Source organism: Molothrus ater, chromosome 1 (genome assembly GCF_012460135.2).
Source record: "Molothrus ater isolate BHLD 08-10-18 breed brown headed cowbird chromosome 1, BPBGC_Mater_1.1, whole genome shotgun sequence".
NCBI classification, from domain to species: domain Eukaryota; kingdom Metazoa; phylum Chordata; class Aves; order Passeriformes; family Icteridae; genus Molothrus; species Molothrus ater.
Window position 1 is genome coordinate 111,368,227 of NC_050478.2, and position 26,764 is coordinate 111,394,990.

At 37.4% G+C, this 26,764-nt stretch overlaps 1 protein-coding gene across 1 annotated transcript; it reads left to right on the forward strand.

Moving 5' to 3' along the window:
• On the forward strand, positions 1–26,764 carry UBE2V2 (ubiquitin conjugating enzyme E2 V2). Its single transcript, XM_036403718.2, has 4 exons — positions 1–88; positions 16,649–16,794; positions 20,150–20,275; positions 25,898–26,764. The coding sequence occupies exons 1-4, from the start codon at positions 73–75 to the stop codon at positions 26,042–26,044; spliced, it is 435 nt and encodes a 144-aa protein (XP_036259611.1). The 5' UTR covers positions 1–72; the 3' UTR covers positions 26,045–26,764.

Below are 26,764 nucleotides of genomic sequence, written 5' to 3' on the forward strand. Positions count from 1 at the left end.
CGGAGCCGCTCCGAGGGGAAGTGACGCGCGTGGCGTGCGGGCCCGGAGCGGTGTGGGGGGGGCTCGGACAAGATGGCCGGATCCACAGGTCTGTGAGGGGGGGCTCGCTGGGCCCGGGAGAGCGGCGCGCTGGGCTCCTGCTGGGGAGGCGGCCCCACAGGGGACCGGGGCGGGTCTCCTTTCGCCGGGATGGAGGGGGGCGAGCTCTCCCCGTTGGGAGAGACCCGAGTGGGGAGGAATTGTCTTCTGACAGGGGGGAAAGGGAAGCTGCAGGGGCGCCGGGACAGGTTATCACAGAATCCCAGGCTCAGTTAGGTTGGAAGAGACCCCTGAGGTCATCGAGTCCAACCTATGACCGAACACCGCCTTGTCAATTAGACCACAGCACCGAGTGCCACGTCCAGTCTTTCCTGAAGCACCTCCAGGGACGGTGACTCCACCGCCTCCCTGGGCAGCCCCTTCCAATGTCCATTGAGAAGAAATTCCTCCTAATTCACTTCTGCCCGGGGCCCCATCCCTTCCGTCCGTGGGACAGCGACATCCTTGTGAGAGCCCGGCCTGGGGTGCGTGCTGGGAGACGGGGCTCCGAGTGCCGGGGGAGGGGAGAATTGACCTGCCGAGGGGCAGCGATGGATGGATAGATGCTGGTGTCCGTGGGGAAGGGAGGAGATGTTGTTAGCCTGGTGAAAATGCTGCAGGAAAGAAAGATTTGTGCTGAAGATTTGTCCCAGTGTACTGCTGGGTGAACACAGAAGACGTGGTGTAGTGGTATCTAAAATAAAAGGGTTGTCTGTGTCCCCTCTTTATTTGGGAGAGAAGGGCTTAGGCCTGTGTTGTGTTTTGGGACAAAGGTACTTCACTTTGGTGGTGACTGTAGCATAATGGGGAGGAGGAGTGGAGCTCTCTTCCCTGTGGCATCCATTGAAGCCAAAGGGTCTCTCTCGTAGGCCAGCTTAAGGGCAAAGAGCTGCCAGTCATCCCAGGAAGCCCCTCTCAGTAACCAGCACACCATGTGTGGAGCAATGGTGTGCCAGAACGTTGTGGAAAATGGTGACAAAGAAAGGGACAAGAATACTGCTTCAAGTGCTAAATGTAGAAGCACAATTTAACTGTCTCAGTTTCATTTCATGAGAAGCTTCAAATACAATAAGACCTTTCCCCCAGTGCTAAAACCTGAAGTCTTCAGAGGCTTGTTTCCTCTTCTCTCATCCCTGAGACTTTATAGGTGGGATTAATATGGACCTCAGGACAGGGGAATGAATTGACTTCAGCAGCTAGTCTAGGGTAAATGTTGGCCACTAATTTATTTCTGCTGCCAATCCAGTGGATCATTGGGGAATTGGGGCTATACACAAAAGATAAGAAACATCTGTACATTTAAACTGGTCTTGGTACCTTGATGTTGGCCCTGTGAGAAGTGCTTGGGCAGGTTTGGTGTTTTGGTTTTTGGTTTTTTTTGTTGTTTGTTTGGTTTTTTTGTTAGTTTGGTTTGGTTTGGTTTTTTTTTTTTTTTTTTTTTTTGAGGAAGGAGAGTCATCTCCAGTTGGTAATACGTTTGGGGATGTGGGATTTTCAGAGTGGAATTTGATAAAGTAGCTTTTGAAGTAGCTTTTGCAACTATGTGGAAGAGCAGTCCAAAAAGATAGCTATTGCCTATGATAAACTGAGCTAGAATGGATATAGAGAAAAGTATTTGCTCATCTGGGAATTACTGCATTTTATTGTGTTAGGTCTTTTTTACTTTTTTTTCCTGTTGTGTAAATTTAGAAGGGTTTTCTCTAAATTTAAAAAGGTTCAGAGCAACACTGAAAGACTTCAGTTTGTGTCTAGGCTGTCACTGGAGATTGCCTGTAATACAGTAGGAAGCAAAGTTAGTTTAGGTCATGTATTGAGCACTGGCATTTGGCATTCAACCTGGATAGTGCAGAATATCAGTTACAAAGAATCTTTGTAGTGAGAAAGGCTATTTTCTTTCTACTTCAACCCTATGAGAATAAATGGTTTTTGACTGAACTTTGATGGTTTCACTGCCATAAGTGTTCTTTGCAGTCTTACAAGAGTTGTTTTAAAATCTCTTATATGCAGTTAATCAGTGGGGGTTGTTTTTGCCTCAGAAATACAGCCACACTTAAAATTCATAAAAAGGAGGAGATGTAGGAAACTCCTAATACGTGTGACTGCTCCAAACAATGTAAAGGGCCAGTACTGCACGTACATCTTGTTGAAGAAATTAAATTAAACTAATTTGTTGTAGTAAAATGCAGCAAGCAGGCTGAATCATCAACAAAACTGCTGCGAAAATTAGTCAGAGCTTCTAAAACAACATATTCTTGTGGAGAAAATACTGAGACTTTTTATTGGCACACACATGGGGTGGTGGAGGGTTTGTTTTATACTTTCCACATAGTATGTAAAAATTCAGACTTCACCCAGAACTGCTCTTGCCGGGAAGCTGTGTTATAATCATTTGTGGAGGAGGGGAGGGAATGATTTGCTATAGACTTAACTTTGTTATAGACTTAGGATTTAAAGCTTTGTTACTTTAGTCTGCTCTTGCTATAAAGTTCAACTTCATCATTATTTATTTCAGAAAAAAAACTGACTGCATGAAGTCAAGGAATGAAATTATAACAAGGAAGTCAACACCAAAACTTTTACTAAGGTCAACTGTCTTTTATCCCAGAAATTCCTTTCCTGGGCTTGCTAATTCTGTGAGCAATAATGTAACAAATTATGTGCATTTAACAGCAGAGAATTTAGTTTGAAAATGGCTGTTTAATGTGTGCCAAATAAATTGTATATATCAGTGCTACATTGGTGTTTAATAAATATCTTACTTGCTTTACAAAAATTACTGTAATGAGTAAATTTTGCACATAGATACTGCAACATAGATACTGCATGTGCTAGAAATGGATATTAGTAAGCTGCAGTTTGATCTGATATTACAACTCCTTCTGCTTGAAGCTAGATCTAGGTTATTTGTGTGGGTACTGCTGGAGGTCTGGTGTTAAACAAGTCAGTTTTCTAGAGGAGAGAGCAGCTGTGTGTAATATATAAGCATTGAGTTTCATATTGCTTAGCAGGAGATTCATTCTGTTAATCTGTTGGAAAATACATAGTAGAAGATGTAAATAAACACAGTTTCAAGTTAAAAGAAATACTTCACTAAGGCATACCATTTAAACATCTCTTGTCTGTCTCGAGAAAAAGAAGCATATAAAAGACATCATTCCAAGGAGTTAATTGAGGAGTTAATTTCTGCATTTTGATAATTTGGGTTTCACTTAATATTATATTGTCTATGATATGTAATATTATATACCTTATATATAGGGTTATGTATATATATACACATATACATATATATATACACATACACATATATATATATATATATATATATATATAATATGGATGTTCCCTAAAGGCACTGATGGTGTCACTAAGTGGTTGGCATTTATGTGGGAAAATACGAGAATTAAGGCAGCAGTGTCAAGTATGGTGCTGTAACTCTGGGCTACTAATGCTTTTGTCTCCTTCCTCTTCAACTGAGAGCTTCATTAGCTTGGGGGAGGGTGGATGGGGCTGAGTTAATGAAAATTCCCCTTGAGTTGCTGAAACTGGATGCTCAGGGAAGAAAAATTGACTGATCTACAGTCAAAATTATACGAGATTCCTGATTTATTTCTAGTATGTAGTCTTGAGCAACCTTTTTTGAAAGTGTGTTTGAAAGATACGTGGCTAGATCCCTGTGAAATATTTTTCTGTAAAATCCATACTTTTAATTTCCAGTCATTCTACTCTATAAAGATGAAACAGCTTCATTGTGTAACCTAATTTGCCCATGCAAAAATGCCCTTCCCTTTGATTTTATAGATGATTGATTCTGTGAGTAGAAATGGCACAATGCACGTCAGTGACTTACTTTCCTAACTTTATTTTTTACTTCTATTTGCAAACACTTGGTGGTTGTGGAAGCATTTCTAAGTGTGCATGACTACAGTAAGGAAGCTGGAATAAAAATGAAGGGCTGGAAGTGGTCTTGAGTGCATTCTAGACTCCCTGAGCTGTGAAGCAAGGACTGAGTGTGCTATCCCTAATGGCTGGGGCTTTTGGTGGTGGTGATGGTTTTGGTTTATTTTGCTGTGAAAGTTGGGATTTTTTTCTTCCGCTCTTAAAACCCACAATTGCAAGATATTCTGTAATGTGAGATATTTTGCAATACTTTCTCTTAAATGCCTTGAAACTCTTTTCTTCTTCATTCCAAATTAAGCTGATATCTTCTCTCTCCTGTGCTTAGTATGGTAAAGATTAATACCCTGAGTGTGGGACATGTAGATATTAAAAGCCATTCAGAGGAGTAATAAGGGGATGTATTCATAAGTGGGATGTAGAAACAATGATTTAAAGACGACTTTTTCCATGTGGGAGATGTGATATAATTTAAACTTCATGTCTAGAAAACTCTGCTCAGGTAGGCTTCTCTTTTCCTCTGACCCGTTGAATGTTTGCTTCCTTCCTCTTTTTTTTTCCTTCTCAAGGAAATAGTTGTGTTTTTTATCCACTGTGTTTTACCTTGAAGGATGTATTACTCCCTCCCATTTTCTCTTTTATGCCTCCACCACATTGTTCATTTATTCAGAACTGGTCCAAGAAGTCAGTTTAAGAGCTTTTTAGAATTTTAGAGTCCTCAAAGTTTGTTCTGTGAGTTTACAGTGTTAGCTCTGTAAGCACAGACTTCTTAAAGCTGCAAGTAATCAAACAAAACAAAAGAAGTAAAATACTGTGTTCCATGAGGCAGCAAGTACTCTGTGTGGAGCATTTTTTCCATCCTGTCCTATGCACAAGGAATTGCAATTTTGATTGTTCTGCCTGCTTAGAAACATCTTGACAAACCACAAATAATTTCAGCTGTGTTGAGAAAAGTTTAGATTGCAAATTACTTTAGAACTATATATAGATCGTCAGTTCTTTCCAACTTTGGGGCATATATAGGCAAGATACTCTGTTTCTTCTCAGAGTTTTGCCTGTATCATTTTCCTGCCTTTGTTCCTGGTCTCTGTCTTTAAATACAAACCTACTTATGTCTTTCTGCCACAATAGCTGTGTAAGTGTTCTCGAAGGAAAGCAACTTACCTCTGCAATAAAAAAGTGGCCTACTTTGTAATCTTCTATTTGTTAAAGAGCTTGTTGGAAATTCAGGGATGTTATCAAACATAGTATTGAAGCCCATTATCTAAACTATTCTGTACAATCCTGGAAAATTTTAGCCTGGATAAAGGTACAACACAGAGTTTCAGGAGGATATGCCTTTCAGCAGTTGGAGGCAGATGGTCTGTACTATAAACCTAAGCATGCATGAGAAGGCTTCTCATGTAAGAATTAGATTTCCAAGTCTTATGAGGAGTTGGTGGAATTGAATTACATATGTATTTGTTAGTATTTGTGTTTTGCCTTATGGAAGATTTTCCAGAGGCAGTATTAAATACATGCTGTGAAACTGTTCAGCCTCTTTTTGTTAACAGACCTTTCCTCTCTCTGTCCCTACTCTTTTTATCTACTATTATCTCTTCTATCTGTTATCTTTCAGTATTATCTGCTATTTCAGTATATCCACTATTAACTCTTTTTTATATACAGTGTAGCTCATATTTCATCTTGACTGAAACTTAATGTAAAGTACTAATCAGCTTCAGCTACTCCTGTTAGGTTTTGTTGCCTTGTTGTCTCAGTTATCCTGTGGGAACCTCAGCACAGACCAGGGAAACACAAGAAAGTGCTGTGGGGGAAGTGTTCTAAGTAGCCTTGATTTAAGTATTTGGAAGGGTTTTACTATATTCTGTCCTGCCCAAAGAATGTTTTTCTTTGTATTTGTCATTTGGAATACACTAATCACGTATAATTCAAACAATGTTTTGAATTGAATCAGTGCAGAAACTTTCGACTTGTGAAGCTGTCAGACTGATTCTGAATAACATGAGCTTCTGGTTTACAGCCTTTTCAAGAATGTGTGATGATTTAAGTCTGTGACTAAACCATTTCCTAGTTAGCATCTTGGAAGGAATGTAATCTTCAACACTTAGAATTTCAGAGCTCTACAATCTTTATTTCAGAAGGATGAAATATTTCAACTAGATTTTAAAAATAGTCAGAAAAAATATAGATTCAGTATACTCTTCTAAAAATTCTTGCATTAAATATGTTTAATAGCATAAAGAAAAAAATCACCTCCCTCCATTGTGTTTGTGACTATTCATAAACTGGATAGTTAAGTGTGTTTGCAATTTGCTTGAGTAAATCAAAACATTTTGCCCAATACATATAAAAGGAGTGTCCTTTATTCAGTATATTTGCAGTAAAATGTCCAGTTTTATTCATATAACTTAGAACTTTTCCAGAGAAGGAATTGCTTGTTTTCTTTCTTCTCATTGAAATGGAATGTGTGATCATGTAAATATTAAATAATTTGAACTTTTGAATACCACAACATATAGAAAATGGCAGGCTGAAGTATGACTCTCAAAAATAATGTAGGAAAATAATTTAATGGCAGTTCTTTAGTAATATGTGGTGATTGGTGCATGTACTGATTATATCCATAAGCGTATGCTTATGTGTATAATTGAAAGAATAACATTGCTTGCTTTACACAGATAAAGGATCTTTATGTTTTGTACTGTGGACAGGTGCTGAGTCATGGTGGAAAGGACCTTCATGCACATGTTAGAACAACTGTTTGCTAATCAATGACTTGTAACCCGTTTAAGACAGCTTTACAGCTTTGCTAGACTAAATCCTTGATGCTCCTCATGTTATCTGGGTCACACATTGTATTCTTAACTTTTAAAGCACATGCTGGGAAAGCTGTTTCATGACGAAATATTGGGCTCTGCTGAGTTCCTGTAGTCTCCTGCTCCTCCTGTCCCTTTATCTGGGAAAAATAAGTTTCTGTGTCATTGCAATTTAAAAGGTAACTTAATAAGTATCTGTTGAAAATATTTTTTTTCTCTCAGCTAACACAAAGTCAGGTTTAAAATGCACGTTTCAAAAATGAGCCATTTTAACTTCCATTAATTTTTTTTCTGCTGTTATTTAGCTTTGTGCTTTTAATAATGGGGTAGTTACTAAACAAGGTTACTAAACAAATTTGAGGGTTAGTTTTTAACTTCTCAGTGTAGAAATTGGAAAGATTTCTTTGCCTGGTAAAATCTTGATTCCTTAGACTATTAAATCACAGTTAATATTGCTGGTGGTTTTTGAAGTACAGCTGTCTTTTCTAACTCCTTTTTGCTGGCTTCTTGCCTTACATTGTTTCGTACAAAATTGAAACAGTAATTCTGAATTTGCTAAGCATCAAAATGTGTCACTTCTAATTTCGTACACTAAAACATAGGGGAAGGTAGTTGAATTTTATTATCTCATGTGTTTCATTCAGTGGTTGCCTATAAAGAGTTAAGTTTTAAACCTGTAGTCAGCTTTGTGCATTTCCACCCTTCATGGATGTCAATTGATGAGTTATTTAGTGAGTTAACTGTTTAGTACCTGTATGGTTTTTCTTATAGTGTGAGGCATCACTGGTCATGCAGTGTCTTAGTTAACAGTGGTCTTGTTTATTAAAAAAATGCACTTAGAGATAATATAGACTGATAAAGAAATGCTGCTAATATTGGTACAAATTTGTAAAATTACTTTTAAGCAATTTACACCCATTTTCTTTTGGGACTGCAGTCCAGTTTAGTGGGATTTATGCTATAGTTTTCTGTTGTTGTGGTAACTTTTTAAAAAGTTTGTTTGGATGAGGTATTTTAATTACTTAAAAAATTGTGGGAATTTCTGAAAGTTGGAGGTTTTTTTCCTTTTTCTTCCCCCCTCTTTGTTTTTGCCAAGAGCTTGCTTATGCCTTCTCTGTTATGTAGTCTTAACAGCATTTGTATCTGTTGTGAAGCAAGCTTCTTCATTAGTGTAATTTTTATGAGCACCATTAGTCATTCCCTGCCAGCAGCAGTACTCAAGGTGATCGTGTTTGCATGAAAGTGTCAAGACAGAGTGATGTTGTTGCATCCTTGCTAACAAAGCTGAGTTCAGCTGGAGTTGCTCTCAGGCCTGGGCTATATTCTGTGTGTGCACATATCCAATCTTGACTGCTCTGTGCTTCTTCTCGCTGATGTGCATGTGATGACTCTTGGTCTTATTTACTGTTGTGCCTTGTGCTGCTTTAGGCTGTGTAGGATATTGTTGTTCCATAACAAATCAGGGGAGTGGAGAGGCCATTTGGAAGTTGGGCTGCAGGAGTTGTGGAATGGAGCTTTTCAGTGAGGCATGAGCCTTGGTAAGGAGAGAGGGTGGAGAGTGGAAAAAAACTTGATGGTATTTTTGAGAGATTGGCTCCTCCAGGTCAGAGGTTGGAGCAGCTCTGATGAATCAGGTAGTTAATGGCAGCTGCACTTCCATCTGCTGCTCCTCTGGAAAAGGTGCATAAGAGGAAAGGGGTGGCAGTGGGGAGCAAAGAAAGAGGAGAGAGGTCATGAGCATGATTAGAAGTGAATAAAAATTTAACAGATATGATGTGTTTTCCTGGGGGGATACTGACCATCATAGAAAGAGTTCTGTCCATAGGGCTGCCTTCAGTAAATAATCCAATGAGTTATAGAACAGAATTGGTAAAAATTAAAGTTATTAGAAGGAGTTAACTCACTTCCTTCTGGTTACTCAGGAGGCAAGATAAAAGAAGGGAAGGCTTATGTGATGCCTTGGTAAGGTACCTATTTGTTTTGCTAGTAATTTCTCACACTTTAAAACATAATTAATAAAACCTTAAATTGTACAAACTTTTCCCAAAGACGTTCTGTATTTGGAATGTGCACTCTGCTGGAGAACTCAAGTTTAAGGTCTCATCATTCTTAATGTGAAACCATCAGCAACTGAAACATATTGAATAAATTGATTGCTTTTGCAACATCAATTTTGCATTTTGATACGCTGAGATCTCTTACTCCAGCATCAAGATTTGTGGTTTAAACAATTTTAAACCATTTTAAACCATTTTAAACCATGCTTGTAAATCAGGTATGTGTCTGCCAATCCAGGTACTAATGTGTAGCTGTCTAGAAATTAATTTCTTCCCACCCCAGTGAAACTAAAGCTAGCACTGAAAATGTCATTCTGTGTAGAATTTATCATTTTCAATTATTATCACTAGTAGGTAGTGTCTTAACGTTATGAGTATGCATATGAAATGGAAAGCCTGGTGAAAAAAACCTGTTTCTATAAACCTATGTTATCTTTATTGTTTTGTTGTTTGTTTGTTTTTTAAACTAGCATTAGTGCCCTGCCTTAAAGAAATAACCTCTATACCTGTCCAGCCCTTTTCCCCTCCAGCAAAATCTGAATGCTGAATTGCAGTAAATGACCGAGACTTCTGCTCTATTAACGGTTTCTCATTAGCTGCCTTCTTAATATAAGCCATATTTAGCATGTTTATGGCTGTGGCTGAACTGAAATAAAAAGGAAGTTCCTATCAAAGTTATTTTCATGAAGCCTAGCTTAAGCTAGGACTGTGCCTAAGAAGATACTAGCAAATGTAGGATTTCACTTAGGTGAAATAAATAGAAATTTTCACCAATATAATTCTGAAAACAAATATGAATTTACTTAGCTTTAACCAAAAATTAGATTTTAAGATAAAGAGTTATAGCTTTCACACTGCTGTGGCTCTTTATTGCCTCATGCTGGGAAATGTTTCTCAGCAATTGACATTTCTTTATATGAAAAAAACAAACCCTAAAACCTGATGAAATGCATAGTTTCACTTCAGTGTGGTTCCTAGAATTGCACCTCTTCTTTGAAGTCTTCCAGCCTGTGTGCTTTCAACATACTTAAACATACTTAATGTCAAATATTGTAAAAGGGAAAGACGTTTACCAGTTACAGGGCTCCTACATAGTGTGTGATATAAATGTATCCATATATATATATATAGGTTTAGTCCTGCAAAGAAGTACAATAACCCATTTAGTTCTTACCACTTCAGTATTGTAGCAAAACTGGCTCTGAGTTACAGTGAGCATTGAACACAGTGAACAAATGGTCCTTTGCTCTATTTGCTCTCTAGTGTTCATTGATGTACACCTGCTTACTTGAGCTGTGGAGTCTTACCTACCTTCTACTTGTCTTTTATTAATTCTTGTTAGTTGTCTTGTTTCTTTCTGTTGGGATAAATAATTTCTTTCTACGTAGAAATGAATTTTCATCTGATTTTCTTCTTGAATTTCTATTCCTAGAAAATTTCCACAGGTAAGCATAGTTAGATCTGCAAATTCATTGAGACTAACCTAAACTGGTGTTGCTTACAGCTCTGTGAGGTTCAGACTTGATTAGACCTTATTCCTCATCCTGATCAATGTGCATGGGCTGCCTATTGCTGCTAAATACCTTGGTTTCACCATTTAAGTTAGCATAGTATAGGACTTCTCCAATTTAAACTCAAAACTGTTAATGCAGAATATTCCATTGCTCGAGTTTCATTGCTTTGGGACATACTTGCTGGAGGAAAGTAGAGAAAAATAGTGTAGAGTAAATTCGACTTTATGAAAATGGCTGACAAAGAATTATGAATTTGAATTTTACTGAAATATATTGAAACTTTCCTGGAAAGCAGTTGGAAATGTCAGTTTACCTTGAATAAGATTCATGTGTTGGAAACAGTGATTTTACTATGTGTGTAGTAACATACTTGATTTTAAAACAAGAGCAACAAGAATAACAAAGTTCATTATTGAATTGCTACATTCCACTACTGATGCCAGCAATGGGGTTCTATTGTAGACAAAACTGTCATGACCAGCTTGGTTGTTGTACTAACCAAGCTAGTTACTGGAAATATTTCAGGGTTTTGGAGCTTGGTTACTGTGATCAACCTCAGATAACTGCGATATCATTAGGGTACACCTGGCAATACTTCCTGATAGTAGGTTTGTGATAGTAAGGCTTTTCTTGTGTGTATTTTCAGAGGTGATGTGAGCAGGGTAACTGGCAAACAAGAATACACATCAAGTTTACGAAAAAAAAAACCCCAGTTTTTTTCAGAGAAATATCTTCTGCAGCCAGAAAAGAATATGTTAGTATTTCATATGCCCTGACTCTCTTTCCTCTCTCTCCTTAATTTTTGTTTGTTTGTTTTGGTTTGGTTTTAATGTATTGGCATTTCAGGGCCTATTTAAGGCTTTGGTTGTTTTATGTTCTTTTTGTGGGTGTGTGGACTGTTGTTGTTAGTACAGCATTTCAGGTTTTTACTTCATTTTGTCCAGAGCAAGATGAATTGCTCAGAGACTGAAAGGAACAAGTTGTTTTCTCTGTGTTTCTCTTTGTATTTTTTTCTTCCTCTCCCTGCCCCAGGAGAAATTGTTTTATGGCTTGAAATTTGCAAGACTGACGTCCTTCCCCCCTCTCCCTGTCCTTAGGAAATGCTTACTTTGCTGTGAGCCTGAAGCTGATAAATGGGGTTTGAGAGGTTTTTCTCTTTGTTACCAAGCTGAACATACTTTTCAGTTTCTGTTTTGCTGGAAGTCAGTGGGCAAGAGCCAACTCAAAAATTCAAAATTTTTCATACTACAGACTCCCTGACACAGCTATCTCAATCAGGAAGAATAGCATCCCTGACAGTATCTGATTGTGTTAATGTAGGATTTTTTGATATAACTTGTTCTTGTGTGCATGTTAGGATTAGTGTGTAGAGCTGTCTTTTGGAGTGTTGGTAGTATGGGGTGTGCTGGTTTAACTGTGGTGAAATGGTCCTGGTACTGAGGTAACTTTCAGGAGTGATTGAAGTCAAGAACTGAGGGAGATTCTAAGAGAAACTGAATGTTGGTATGGAATGTTGGTTATGGACAATTACTCTAAAAACCATAGTTTTAAGGATAACAGAAAACTTCACACTTTAGGCTCTGAGCTAATCTATTAAAAATTTGGGTTATGGTTTGCTTTTGTAACCTGCAGGGACAAGAGCAGAGTGTAGGTTATCCCACTCTTGCCTGTTACGCAGCAAAGAATCATTTGATGTGTAAAGGAGCTTGGACTGCCAACTCTATTTGCAGGAGTGTGTCCATGTGAATTGTTTAAAAATGCGATTTAATGTATCCAGTGAGGTCTGTCAAATCTGACTTAAATGCACATAAGTGCAATTGTGTGTTTTGTCTTGATGTTGCTGATTAAATCACTGTATCACTGATCTGACATTACCAACTGGGGAACTCTGTCTAGCAAGAACAGGTTCATCCAGGCAATTCTCATTTGTTACTCTAGTGAAAGTTGTTGGTACTACTAATGGACACTGAAGATTCCTTTTTATTTTCTTTCCTGATTTTTTTTTTTCAGGTTATGCAGATTCTGGATCAAAGCGTAGCTGTAACTTTTTTCTTGACTCATCCTTTGTGGTAGTGTGTTTTTTATTTCTATTAACTTGGTGATTTAGAATGTAATATCTGAAGTAGCTCCATATATATGAAAGTACACCCTCATGCTTAAATTATGGGCTTTGTTTACTGAATCTTGTTTCATTTTCTTCTAATTCCAGGGTATTAAATTCACTGATCATTTAACGGATTTCTGTAGTCCAGTTTCATGATTCAATTTTTAAATTAAAAACTGTTGGTATATGTAAGCATGAATGATGTTTTGTTTGTTTGTTTAAGTGAAATATATTTAGTTCAACTGTTTGTGAGAGTTTGGTAGAAGTTATTTGGCAGTTCCTGTGACAGATTTTGGGCAGGGGTGTCAGGAGGCTATTTGTCAGTCAAATCCACAGTGCAGATAAAGTGAAGAGAGGTTTTGCTTTTTGTTTTCTTGATCTGGATGAAACCATCTATGTTTTCACATGCAGAGCCTTAGTCCATCATTGCAAAGAGGTGTGCTGGATGCAGTGTTGTATTGAGCTGTAAATCACAGCCTGCTGAGGGGAATTTACCATGCCTGTAGTTCTGCCAGTGTTCAAATTGACAGCTTTAATCCCCTTCACTTGGAAGTGTGAGGCTTTAGCTGAGGAGTGCCTGTTACAGAGAGTAAAACCAACCTGTCTGTGCCTGTCTGAAGCTGCTTAGTGGTCCCACGAGCAAGTGGCATTGGGGAGAACACCTGAGGTCTGGTAGTCAGCTGAAGAATGGTGCTGGTTTCTGTAATTTCATACTGCTAATGGGCTGCACATGAGAAGAGAAAGATGTTTCATTGTCCAAATTCTGTAAATGAAATAACAGTTCTTACTCAAATTCAGTCAGGGATATTTCAGAGTTTTTAGCAAATATTTGATGAATTGCATTGTCTGGATTAAAGATAAAGCTGCTTTCTGAAATACCTGAAATAGTGAGAAGAGGAATTTTTTTTACTTTCTGTTTATACTAGGAGCAAACTTAATTTCTGGAAAATCCAGATCATCCTTGACTGGATTTCTAGCTAGAAGTTTTTGTTTTTTTTTACTGGGAAGAGAGCACAATCTTGTGTGTGTGTTCCACTCTTCAAGCTAGGTAAATCTGTTTTGTGTAAAGGTTATAGCATGATCAAAGCAAGCATGTAGAGTGCAATAGCATGCACAAGGACAGGGGTGGATGCTCAAGACAGTATTTAATTCCAGTTAATTTTGCTGGAAGTTTCTAAGTGTGTAGTTATAAATAATAGTAAGGGGTTGTTTTTTGTTGTTTGTTTGTTTGTTTGTTTTTAAAAACCACTGTCTTAATTTGTGAGATATTCTGTGTCACTTGTCAGAAATCTAGCAATAATCGTTTTCTATGAAAACATTCAGTAATTACTTTAATAAAGTTTGAAGTATTGATGATAAAATATTAGTCATATATGCCAGGGACATAGAAGCAGTTTAGTGGGTTTTGGGGGGGAGAATTTTGTTGTTATGGGCAGGGTTTTGTATGCACGTGTTTTTAGTTGGGGTTATTGTGTATTTTTTTTTTAACACAAGGTGTTTTTACTCTTATTTTTAACTTTAGAACAGTGTTTTGCTACTTCCTTCTAGCAGGGATAAGAATGTTAGTGTGGGGAGTCTGGCTCTTGCTCTCAGATGTTTTTGTCTCTTTTCAAAGCAGATCTAAATTATTTTCTGGAGATGTTCTGGAGGTTTCCCAAGTCCTTCACTGCTCCCCTTGGGCAGTTATGGGAATCAGTGAGCACAGATAATATGATGGAAAAAATGTGATGAATACAGGTCAGTTCATCGTAAGGGGTTGTTGTTTTCTAGTAAGTGTCATCTCTACAGTTTTAATGTGTTGGGTACAATTTTATGATACAGCTGAGTCAGTGCAGTGGCTTTTTGTCACAAAAAGCTCCTTTATCCTCACACCCATGGTTTTGCAAAGGAAGGCACTGAGAGCTGCAGCAGTCTGGCATTTGTTGTTCTTTTTTCCTGAGTCAATTCACTTGATTAACTAGTTGGATTTGATTTTTGCCTGAAGGAAAAACAGCTTTTTTGCTAAATTAGTGTGACAATTTGGCTAATAGAGGAACCTGGTTAGTGCAAGAGCAACAGAATTCTGGGAGAAGGCATGGAACATCAGGACAGTGAGCAGCTGTGTCATCCAGGCTGTGCTGAAAGGTGATAGCACATAATCAGAAATAAGTTTAAATCCTGTTTGGTACCATCTTTTATGTTCTTTTTAGAGAGCTAAACTGTGACTCAGAAGTTCTGCAGTCAGAGCAGGGGTTCTGAGAAAAGGTGGATTTAAGCTGCTGGGGAAGCCTAAAGTCATGTGTGAATGCTAAAGTACATGGGGTTCGTACGTGGAGGTTGTTGTGGTTATTTTTATTTGAGACTGCACTTACCAATCAGAATCTATTCAGTCATGTGATGCAAAGTAGAACTTTATCATTGTTACCATCTTTACCATGGTTTGACAGACTTAACTCAGAACATGTATGAATGTGGAGTAAAAACTTTGTGGTTGCAGTGTGATTGTCAGTTCTCATCTCTAGTCAGAATTAGATACATAAATGTACACACTTAATGTTTATCACAAGTCAGAATGGCACCAGAGGATGGGAAAATGCGTTTCAATGAAGGTTTTTAAACGGCTCTATGTCAAAAAAATTGAGATGTGATCTTCTTCTTGATGTGCTCTGCTGGTGTTTTCAGTACATGTGCTGGCTGGGCTGGCTTGTTAAGCTGTGAGAAGACTGGCCAAAATGTATCATTTTCTGCTCAGTTAGCAAGCTGAAGTAGCTCAGTAAGGACTCAGATGAGTGGCAGCACCAAGGCAGGACGGAAGGTGAGGCTGTACATGAATGACTTAACTTCCTTCCACTGTCCTGATACTATACCCGTAATGCTTTTCCCTGGGAATTTGGAGAACTTGGACACAATAGTTTGTGCAATTTTTGGAAGTGCCTCCCTAGTCTGTGTTACTAAAAAAAAAGTTTCAAACGCTGTTTAAGAGAAGTTATCAATTATCCCACTAAATAATAAAATAGTACATTAAAACTCTTCATTTCTTGCATAGAGACTGCTTGGAGTACAGACTAGGGTAATGTAAAACCTGAAATCACAGTGATATACAAACCTGAATAACTGATATGCAAAACAGTTTTCTTTGACCTTCATCTTTTCCAAACTTGATAATAACATTGTGTGTACCCAGTGTTAATTTTTAGTTGTATGGAGCACCTGGATTCTTACAATACTAGAAAGGATGTCTAGTGAAAATAATGGATAATACTATAGTTGTAAGAAGATATAAGAAAAAATAAGTAATTATAAGCAGCTATAGCTAAGTGGAAGTTTTATGGTGTTATACTATTGTAACTACATCATTGTGCATATTTTATTTGAAAATAAAAGCATTCCATGATTGCGTGCACAAGTGTTAATTACCGTTCTTCTCTCAGTGCTGAAGTACCATTTTAGCTGAAGCTGTAAAGCAGTTGAGCATCCTGTTGTTTAATATCTATCAATATCTGTCTTTTTTAATGAATAATAATAAAATCCTGTAATTATAGTTTGGTTAGTTGGTGTTCTCTAAAGGCAGTTAATCTGTGTATTCTGTTGTGGATATGTCTATCTCTCTTTAACAATTTAATCAATGCTTCTGTGATTATTTTTTTTCTCCTCTGGCAAGTGGCAGTATTAATCACTAGATTAAAAAAGACTTGATTTTCAATTTGCTTTCAGATATTAGTCTTTTGTTGGGTTTTTTTTTTAACGAGTGTAATCAAGTGAAAATATTTCAGTCTTCAGTTGACATTTTTTAGGATAATCTGTGTTAAATGGTACATTCTTTAATTTTGTTTTGGAGTAAATTTGCTGTATTGATTTTATGTGGATTCTGGTTGATTAGAACTTGACAGACAGTCAATTGATTTTGAAATGTACTGTGCTTGGGAAAGAGAATCTGAACTAAGCCATCTTAGGCTAAAGAGTGCTCTCCTATTTTCTGTTTTATGGCTTCTATTGGTATTACTTGGTAGTAATTAACTTCCAGTGAAGCAGTTAGTTGCTTCAAAGCAATTAGAGTGCTAAATAAATTTGTGCAGGTAATATTTGCTTGACTTGGAAAATACATTGAGCAGTCGCCAGTGTGTAACATATAAAAGCAACGAAGTTGTTACCTTTTCCTTAATGTCAGCAGTATTAATTACATTGTTCCATTTTCTCTAGTTAAAGTACCTCGTAATTTTCGCTTGCTGGAAGAACTTGAAGAAGGGCAGAAGGGAGTGGGTGATGGTACAGTAAGCTGGGGCCTTGAAGATGATGAAGATATGACACTCACCAGATGGACAGGAATGATTATTGGGCCACCAAGGGTAAGTGTGATGAAAATTTGTTAGGTTTTAGGCAATACAAAATAAAAAAATGTTACTATTCTACAGTGTAAAGGAATAGTTTAAATTCAATGTATGAATTTGTAGAAATAGTGTATAATTTTTCATTTTCTGGCATGTAAGTGTTTCAGGCTAGCCTCCCCTGTTTCTGCAGCTGTCTGTAAAAGCCAGTTGTGATCTGAGATATATTTTACTCAGTTGTGAGTATATTAATTCTCTATTTCCACTGTTACTGAACGTAAGTGTACACTGATAGTACAATAAACAGGTAACTGTCTTTCCCCATTTTGTCACATATGCCTGATAATTTCAATTTTGTAGTAAACTGGCAGTGCATTTTCAACTTCTACAAGTTTTATCGAGTCTTTCAGTATAGCAGTATTAGAATTTCACTTGAATCATACCTAAAGACTAGCAGCTTCTAACTACCTCTCATCCTTCTGACCTTTGAAGTTCTGTAGAATGTCATTTAGACTGACACAACTTGCAAGAGAAGTAATCACCTCTTGTGTGTGTCAGCCATATCAGCTATGGGTGGACTTTACTTGACTTAGTGCATGCTTTCTCCTAAGTTATAATATGATGCAAAAGATCAGTGTGTAACTGAGACCTTTAAATGAGTATATCTAAGTAGCCCTCAGAACATGCCTTTCATTGCTAGGGTGAGACCTGTCTTGTGTGTCCCTTGGTGCTGCAGGGCTTATGGAATGAGCTGTCCATGACAGAGAGATCAGAGCTCTGCCTCAGTGAAAATAATGTCTTCCAAAGTAGCAGAGTTCCAGAGATAGATTCAGTGTAATTCAAATTGCTTTTGGAAGTCCTTTGCCACTTGCAGTAGGCTGCTTTGAACACCTGAATGACCTTGCTGAGCTCCTAAGAATTGGATGCAGCTGGGAGAGGGCAGATTTAATATATAATCACAATGACTGTATGCTTTGGATATTAGCTTCTGTGGAATCAGTGTTGGAATCCATTTTGAAGAAAGTTTGTAGTCTAATGTGTTGGGATAAAAACTTGAAAATTTTGACCTAGCTGTCATGGGGTCTCCCTGGCTCTCCAAAAACCCTCCAGAACTGCTTGTGACTGCTTTCTTGTTCAACCTAAGGTAGACTAGTCACTACACATCTTTGAAAAGAGATTATGATGTGTATAATACTATACTTAAAATACTATTATAGAAGGTGCCATGTGTTTTAAAAAAGTAATAAAAGTACTCAACCCAGTTTGGGATACACTTCTAGTCCTGGTCAATTTGTAGTTCTGTGAGTTTATTTTCTTTATGATAGAGTGCATGCAAATAATGTATCTTGTGCCATTTCAGGGACATGCAGCCTTGCAGATAGAATGACTTGCAATATGTAGTGACTGTAGAAAGTGAAAGCCACCAGCTCCCAAACCAGTTACAGCACCTTGAGAAGAACTGCATATCTAGTTTCAGGGCCTGTAGAGGATGAGTGTTTTTTGGAATTGGCTGAGTTAAGTAGATGGTACAGTAAGGCAAAACATGGAGAAAGTTGCTAATATTGTCCATGAAGTTCTTCTCATTTGAGGCTTCTCTAAAGTTGTAAAAAAAAAATGCTTATCAGTTTTTTTATTGCTTTATTTGAAAGGTGACCCAACAGCAAGAGAGGAGGGTAAGATTTGTTTTGGATTAATGGAAACATTTTTCTGACTTACAGAAAAAGAAATTTTAGTTTTTTGGGAAGCTGGCCAGGGATGCCTGGCTTGCAGTAAAACACTGACTTGAAAAACTGAGCAAAATTGAGAAGCCACCTGGATAAGGGAATGAGAATGAGTGCTGTTCTTGGGTTTTTCCAGAGTTGTGAGCAGAATTATATACATTTTGGCCTATTTTCACTGTAACTGACAGCATCCCTCTCTGGGGAAGAAAATGATTCTGGCTGAATGAATAATGAGAATTTTAGTTACTGTATTTTTTTTCTGTGGTAGCAGCTATGTTACCTGTAGCAGGATAAGAGGACTTCTATCTAGCCTTTAGCTTTTAATCATAGCATCAGAATGTTAAGGGTTGGAAGGGACCCTAAAGATCCTTAAGCTCATCCTCAAGATGTCCAACATCCTGTGCCATGGGCAGGGACACCTTCCACTAGACCAGGTTGCTCAAGAGCTCATCTAATCTGGCCTTGAACACTGCCAGGGTTGAAGCATCCACAGCCTCCCTGGGCAACCTTGTCCAGTGCCTAATTACACTCACAGTAATGGGAAAGAATAATGGAAAACCTTTAGTTTTTCACTGTTTCTTTGTGACCTGCTTGCTGTTCAGTCTCTGTGCATGCTCAAAAATTATGGTACATGGTTAGGGTGCTTCAGTAGTCCTGTTTTCACTCTGCATTTTAATTAGCCACAAACTAGCCTGTTGTTTGATACTTGGCTATGTGGTTGATGCTTCTGCTTGGAGAGTGAGTGACAGCTGACTGATGCAGAACAGGTTAAAGATGATACTTCTGGAAAGCTGAGAGGCATGTTGCTGCTTTTTTGTTCATGTTGGCTCTTTCTGTTGTGCCAATGCGAAAGCAGGTGTAGAAATGGAGTTCATCTTCATTTTGGAACACAGAGGCCACGTGCATCAGTCACCAACAAAGCACTGATCTTTGGCATGTCCTACTTGACAAGATTAAAAAAAATAGAACCATATCTAATTCTAATGTGGCTTTCTCAAAGTATACTTGCACTTAGAATTATCTGTTCCATGGTCACTTTGGAATGACATCTGCAAACTAGCAGCCACTTTACTGTCCAAGCTCTTAAAAGCTCTCCAGTAAACCAAGTGATTCTCAGCTGCAGAAATTTCAGATATTTTCTGTAGAGCTAACTACTTCCAGGATATGTTTCTTTTGCAGGTTATATTTTTATTTTGGTTTTGGTTATATCTTAACTGTTAAATTATTGGCATTTCTGTCTTCCTCCATTTCCATTTTTTTTTTACCGTATTACGTATTTCATTATGGGGGAAGGTGGTAATTTTCCTAAAGCTAATTGATTTCTCTTAGTCCTGTACTGTGCCACTGTTGTTTTGAGGATGCAGGTGGATAGAAAGGATGAGAGAAAATGTGAATTAAAAACAGAATTGTATTAAAACTTGCGTATGGTGTAGTCAAAAAGCAGTGTAATTTATGCATAATCATGAAGTAATCAATATTGCCAAAACAGTGGAAATCAGTCAGTAATCCAAGACCTTCAGTTGGTATACAATATTAACAAATTTATATTTATTTCATATCTCATAATTGTTATTCCTCTTGCCTTTGCTCTGTTTTAAAAAATTTTAATATTTAGCTTTCAGTAAAACGCATTAGTCTGTCTTTTTGCTTTCTAGACAAACTATGAAAACAGAATATACAGTCTGAAAGTAGAGTGTGGACCTAAATACCCAGAAGCACCTCCTACAGTTAGATTTGTTACTAAAATAAATATGAATGGAATAAATAATTCCAATGGAATGGTAAGTTGAAATGGTAAGATCAACCATGTTGTTAATTTACACTAAAAAATATTTCTGTGAAAATCAGGTGAGGAATATGCATGTTGCACAGAGCTTTCTATTTAATGTTTATAATATAAATACACATTTCAATTGAAATTTGGTGGCCTACTTCTTCAAATCTTTCTGGCTTTTTGTGGCTTACCAATGAGATGAGCATTACTTATAATAGTAAGACAGTTGTTTCTTTTAAATGCAGATGAAGGTTTTAGTTTTGAACAGGAAAACAATAAGTGTTTAAGCTCTGTGTAGGTATTTCCCTCATAATACTCTTATAAAAGGGGATTAGTTTTGTATTGTAGCAGGAATATTACAGATTCTGTCTGATGTTTCCACTAATTAAAAATTAAGGTTGTTCCTGATGAGACTCACTCTGGATGTATTAACTCACCTGTAATGAACTGGTGTATTTATACTCTTGTTTCCTTTATGCTGGATTTATTCAAATCCAAGGTGATTCTGAACTTCGTTCTTAAGACCTTTTGATACAGCTGGTAGTCACTTGCATTTTAAAGGTCAATTTGCAGTAAGTTGCTTTCACTGATCCTGCAGTTAGGGTGGGATGAGTTCACAGAGGAGCTGTGGCAGCAGCTCAGGCAAGCTTGTTACTCACCAGGTTCTTAAATTCTGTGAGCAGCTGGGGTGCCCCTTTGCTCAGAGAGGAGGTGTGAGCTGCCTTGCATTTCCAGTGGTGTGTGCATCTATCAGCAGGAAACACAATCACAAACACAGTCACCATTTGTGGGTACATTATCTTTAGTGAATGCAGAGTAATTGGGTTAAGGCAATACCTAAAGATGCGTTAGCATCTTTGGATTTTAAATAATTTGTAAGATTTACAAGAAAGATGGACTTGCATTTCTGTAATTAACAGTACTGAACTGTGAAGGTCAAGTGTCTCAATTACTGTAGCAGGGGAAGAGATTCTCAGGGCATCTTTTGAGCTGTTGTGGGTTGTAGAGTGGTGTTCTGGTTGGTCATCCAAAGCTATTTCACTAATGCTTCAGAAATAATCTAAAATTACTCTGAAAATACTTTTATGTAGCTAACAGTCTTACTCTACCTGAATATCCTGTTGAAATTGCTGTCTGCAAATTAGCTCATTCTCTTAATCACAACTGTGGCTTGTTGTCTAAGGGTGTGTGTTTATTGAGAAGTTGTGAGAAGCAAAAGCTGCTTATGGTATGTTTGGAAGATGATTTTCATACCTCTTCCTAGTACCATAGGAACGTGTATTATTCTGATTCAGTGAAGAAGTATGCTGTCGTGGCTTAATCTCTGCATACCTCAAGGTATAGGTGCTGGTTTTCAGAAGCAGGGCCTTAGACTAGAAGAGCCTGAAGGCTCTTGTTTACTGAAGCCAGTAAGTTTGAGCTTCTGTTTGGAAAAGTCTACATTCACTCAGCTTGCTGAGGAACAGGGTGACTACTGTGACAGGAAATCTGTGTTGTTGTTTTAAAAGCACTGTTCAAATTGAGTCATTGCTACAGGAAAAATTGATTTTAGTAAGTTAATAATCTTATATCAAACTATCATTAATTTTTTGCCCCAGAAGATAAACTTGTATATCTTATGAAGGATTTCCTATGCAAATGCATAACTTCTTTTTTTTTTTCCTAATGGGTTTAAATGGAAATAAATAGTATTTTTAATGAAAGGAATTTTCATAAGTAGTGAATTTAAAACACATTTATTATACCATTTTTAATGTGCCCATTGTCCCAGTGTCTCGCATTTTATCTTATTTTGTCTTCGTGGTCATTAGAGGAACTGTGAAACAAATAGTGGGGCATGTTCAGCATCCTGGAGCAGTTGATGTAGCTGCTTCCTCATAGCTCCTTCATGTTTCTTCCAAGCTGCTCTCCCACTTTCTGGTCATCTTTCATTTAATAGATCATAAGTGGTTTGAATTCTTTGAATTAATGGCAGGGTTTCATCTGCAGACTTCCTCTACTATCCGTGCTTCTGCAGGCACCCTGGGTTTTGACATGTGGCCAGCTTTTGGTCACATTGCTTGTAGATGTCAGGAAGAAGTTGTGACTTGCTGAAAAGAAACCTGAGACAAGCAGCAGCTGAAATTGTTTTGTTTTAGCAGGTTGTACTCAAAGCATTTGTAATATTGTTAAGGTAGGCTTGTGTGCCATTTAACATCTATGGAAAAGTAGGGCCCACACTGGGGGTTTTAGAGGGTGATAATTTCTATTGAGTTAGAGTGTGAGTGGTACAGGGGAAAGATGGATAAGTGTAGTTACTAGGGATCTAAGCAAGCTATTCTCATACTGCTCTGTGGGCAATGGTTCTTTACTTTCTTGATTAAAAATCCCTTTACTCAAAAATTCCTTTACTCTTTGCATGAAAAGGGCATGTGTGTAATGAATTTATCAATACTGACAGGTACAACTTTATTGACTTTTTTTTGATTAGTTTGTGAGAGAGGAGTTTGTAAGTAACTTTTCTGCCAGCAGCATATCTTCAGGAATCACTGTTTGATAAATTTACTGCAGGAGAGGAGAGAACTAGTTCAGGAATATTTTATCTCAAAAGACTAAGGTGGTCTGAGGCACCCTGTTAAATTGTCTTTTTTTTCTTATCTGCAAATTAAGAAAAAAGTTTGTGGGTTTTTTCTTCTTAATTTACTTGTAGATCTGCTGTATTTGTATACAGAATTAGGTTACTAAGGTCAGAAAAACAAGTCCATGTACTTGTGTAGAGCTGCACAAAATGCTTTTATGTGCTAATGGCATCACTGTTGTAAAACTGTAGATTATTATTGCTAATGCTACAGGGTCTTTTCTCTTGGAGACTTATGTATCTCATATTGATAAAACACAGGTTGCATTCTAATGTGCTGTTTGTTTTCCCATTTTCTTTTGAGGTTGTCTGATTTTTGCATCTGTGATAGTGCTCCTCAGCAGTCTATCTTGCAGGATTTGCAATCACTTCTGTTCATTAGGATACCATTTACAGCTGGAAATACTTGTTTACTTTAAATCACTTAGGACTCTCAGCTGTAAATCTGTAAGCTGCCCAGTTACTGCTTTGACTATGTTTGCTATAGACATTTGCTGCTACTTGTTGAAGTTACTTGGAACATTGTAAACAGTAAATACTTTGTAAAATTGTGTAAAATAATTTGGTTTATTTTCAACTGTTTAAAAAAATAATGCATTTTATATATTGCTTCTCTTATTATTCAGGGTTCCACAGTGGTGTACCCCCCCCAATAAAATAGTCTAAATAAAATAGTCTTCAGATTGCAGTTTGCAGCTTTATTAGCTTTTCTGTGACCTTGAAATGTCTCCTGTGTTCCAGGATGTGCATTTGAATATTATCTAATGCTTTTGTGTGATTTCAACATAGTTTGTGTCACTCTCTTAAATGTCTTTAAATGTCTTATCATTGTTCTTCATAAAGTGAGTTTATTATGCACTAACTTGGAAATCAATTCTGCAAGACAGAAAACAGAACCTGAGCCAAAATCTTTACTGCTGCAAGATGTTATGAAAGAAGTTGGTGACTTGCAGAAAAGAGACTTGAGATAAACAAGCAACAAAAATGTCATGTTGCAGCAGTCTTTAGTCAGAAAACATTCATAGCAATGTTAAAGCAGAGTTTGCAGTCTGAGTTTTTTTGTTGCAAATTCCCAGGAAAAAAGAAAAACAGGAGGAGCTTACTCTTAATTGATCAGCTCTCATGTTCCAGTCTTTGTAGAACTGCATTATTTGAACAGCAGTGGTGACTGGCTGCTGTGTGCTATAATTGAGGCAAACATTCAGACCTGAGGGAGCCGACAAAGGCAGAATTGAGGAGAAGCAAGGGCAAGGAGGATGGTGTGAAAGCAGAATTTCCAGACTGAAGATAGATGTTAATTTCTGTAGTCCCAGGGCAACTTCCTTTCCAGCCATTTTGCATCCTATCTACCACGTTAACCCAAATATCCCTTTAAAAAGTAGCAATAGTACAGGAATTACAGTGATGATTTCACCAGTGCTAACTTTCACAACCTGTTTCTGTATTGGCTCATACACTCATGTATTTTAAACTGGCATGATGTTGCTCCATAATTTAGCTTTTATTTTGATGGTATTTTTCTTTTTTATCAAATGTTTGCAATAATTATTAAGTCATCTGACTGCTATTCTTACTGTAGCTTGATGATACAAGTTGTTGTTGGCAACTCTGCTGACTTTAAGGGGTTCCCAGCTCTGAGCAGAACATTGTGTGAAAAGAAATGCTTTTAAGTGCTGAGCTTTAAATAAGGTCAAGGATCCTTCCTAGGGACTTCTTTCCAAGGTGGTGCTTTAAACTAGGTGGGTTCTGTCTGTTCAGATCAGAAAATATTTCCTTGTACATGGTTTAACTGAGCTGATAGGCAGTAGCACTGTTAAAGGAACAAGAGAGGGAACAGAAGTTTCTTGGGATAGTATTGCTGCCCAAGCCAGCACATTGTTAAACCTTGGCCTCAGTTTCCTCCTACAAAAAGGTTTAGTCTCATCTGGTGTTCTGAAAATAGCCTCACTTCAAATAATCTAGAAATAAAACATCTGTGTTAACATTTCTGATTCCAGGTTTTTTTTTTCTTTCAGCTTGCCCTAATTAAGATGGGATAAGAAACTTCTTGATGTTTTATGCTACCTAAATCATAAAACAGTGGTTTCCAGCACTCTTGTAGCCATATGGGCTGCAACTCTACCAAAGGAATCCAGTAGCATGCAATAGCCCTATTCCTGCCCCAGGGTCTGCTTTGCAGTTGCACAGCTGTAGGCCCCTCTGTGCTCTTAAGTTCCTCCATGCAGGGGTTGGGAATTAACCTGCTGCCAGAACAATTCCCAGGATAACTTTCAATTGCTGACTTTCCTATGGAAACCTCCCTGTTATAATATAATTGTGTAAATTGTCCCACAGGTTTTATAAACGCATAGGAGAAGTCCCATGTCCTTTCCTTTCAGTTCATATTCCACTTGGTAAGTGATGTGCAGTAATCTTCACGGCTCCCTAAGATGACTTACTGTGAGAAGGATGCAAAGAACTAAGAAATGCCCAAGCATTACAAATCAGTTATTTCAGTATTTCAAGACATTTCTTAATACATGTAGTGCCTCTAGATGTATCAGAAGCACTGTGTAGTATCTGTGAAAGAAATCACCAACAGGACTTGTAGCAAAGAAATAATAAGGGAAATGTTCCTTTAGAAAGGTGCATATATTAGCATAGTGAAGGTGATTATTTGTTTCTTTTTGGGGGTAATTTGAAAAAAAACCTATAAATTTTGTGAGGTAGCACTTTCAGTTTTGCAGTGAACAGTTTGCTGATGTCCTCTTCCCGTCCTCTTTTCCTTCACACTAATATAAGTAGCAGCACAGATGGAAGGGTCCACGTGCATGGATTTTATTGCAGAATCTGTATCTGTGTGTAAGTATATGATTGTTTTCCTTAAAATATTTTAGGAACACAGGGACTTTATGCCACAGAGAAGGTGTCAGGGAATGCCTAGACCATTTCTTAGAGCAACTGTTGATAACAGTTATTTATGTCGATATTTTGTGTTCAGTTATAAATTAGATTTCTCTATTCTTTTTCCAGGTGGATGCACGGAGCATACCAGTGTTAGCAAAATGGCAAAATTCATATAGCATTAAAGTTGTACTTCAAGAGCTAAGACGTCTAATGATGTCCAAAGAAAATATGAAGCTTCCACAACCTCCAGAGGGACAAACTTACAATAATTAATTTTAGCTGATTCTCAAACTTCTGTCTTAAAACAACAACCTTCTACTCATGTAATGTCTTGATTAAATCTCACAATGCAAACACCCACACATTAAAGAATTTCAGCTGGTATACATGACCTGGACATTTGTAAGAATATATATAATATATGTATGCCCAATATGTTTTCAGGCACTATGGGAGAAAAAGGCAGCACAATTATTTTTTTTTCTCTTACTGAGGCACTGTCATTTAAGCATAAGCCTGAAATAGCCTATAATTGGAATTCAGGTTTTACAAGGTGAAAGCATGACAGAAAGTGTCAGATTGCTGTGGAATAATATATGTTACTGAAAATAATTTCTGGAGAAGGCAAAATATAAATGGCATGCTTTATCCATCTTGCTTAGTAAAAGAGCTGCAATTAAATTTGTTTTAAGGTAGCAGGTACAGTGAATACCGTTGCTCATCTTGTTTAATTTTGCAAGGGTGTGGGTGCCGACTACTAGTAGTGTCACAAAGTATGTTCAGGATTGTTTTGATACCTGTATTTATAAAATGGGGGGATTAATTTCTGTTAAGCAGCTCCTGTGTTACATGTATTGGACATGGCAAATATTTGTTTACAGTCTTTGTTCTAATAAACCATGCATTTAAGTTTTAGTGAAACAAAGGAAATGTATGGATATGTGATTGAGATTAAAGTTAGTCTTAAAATGTAAATAAACTGTGGAAAGTGTC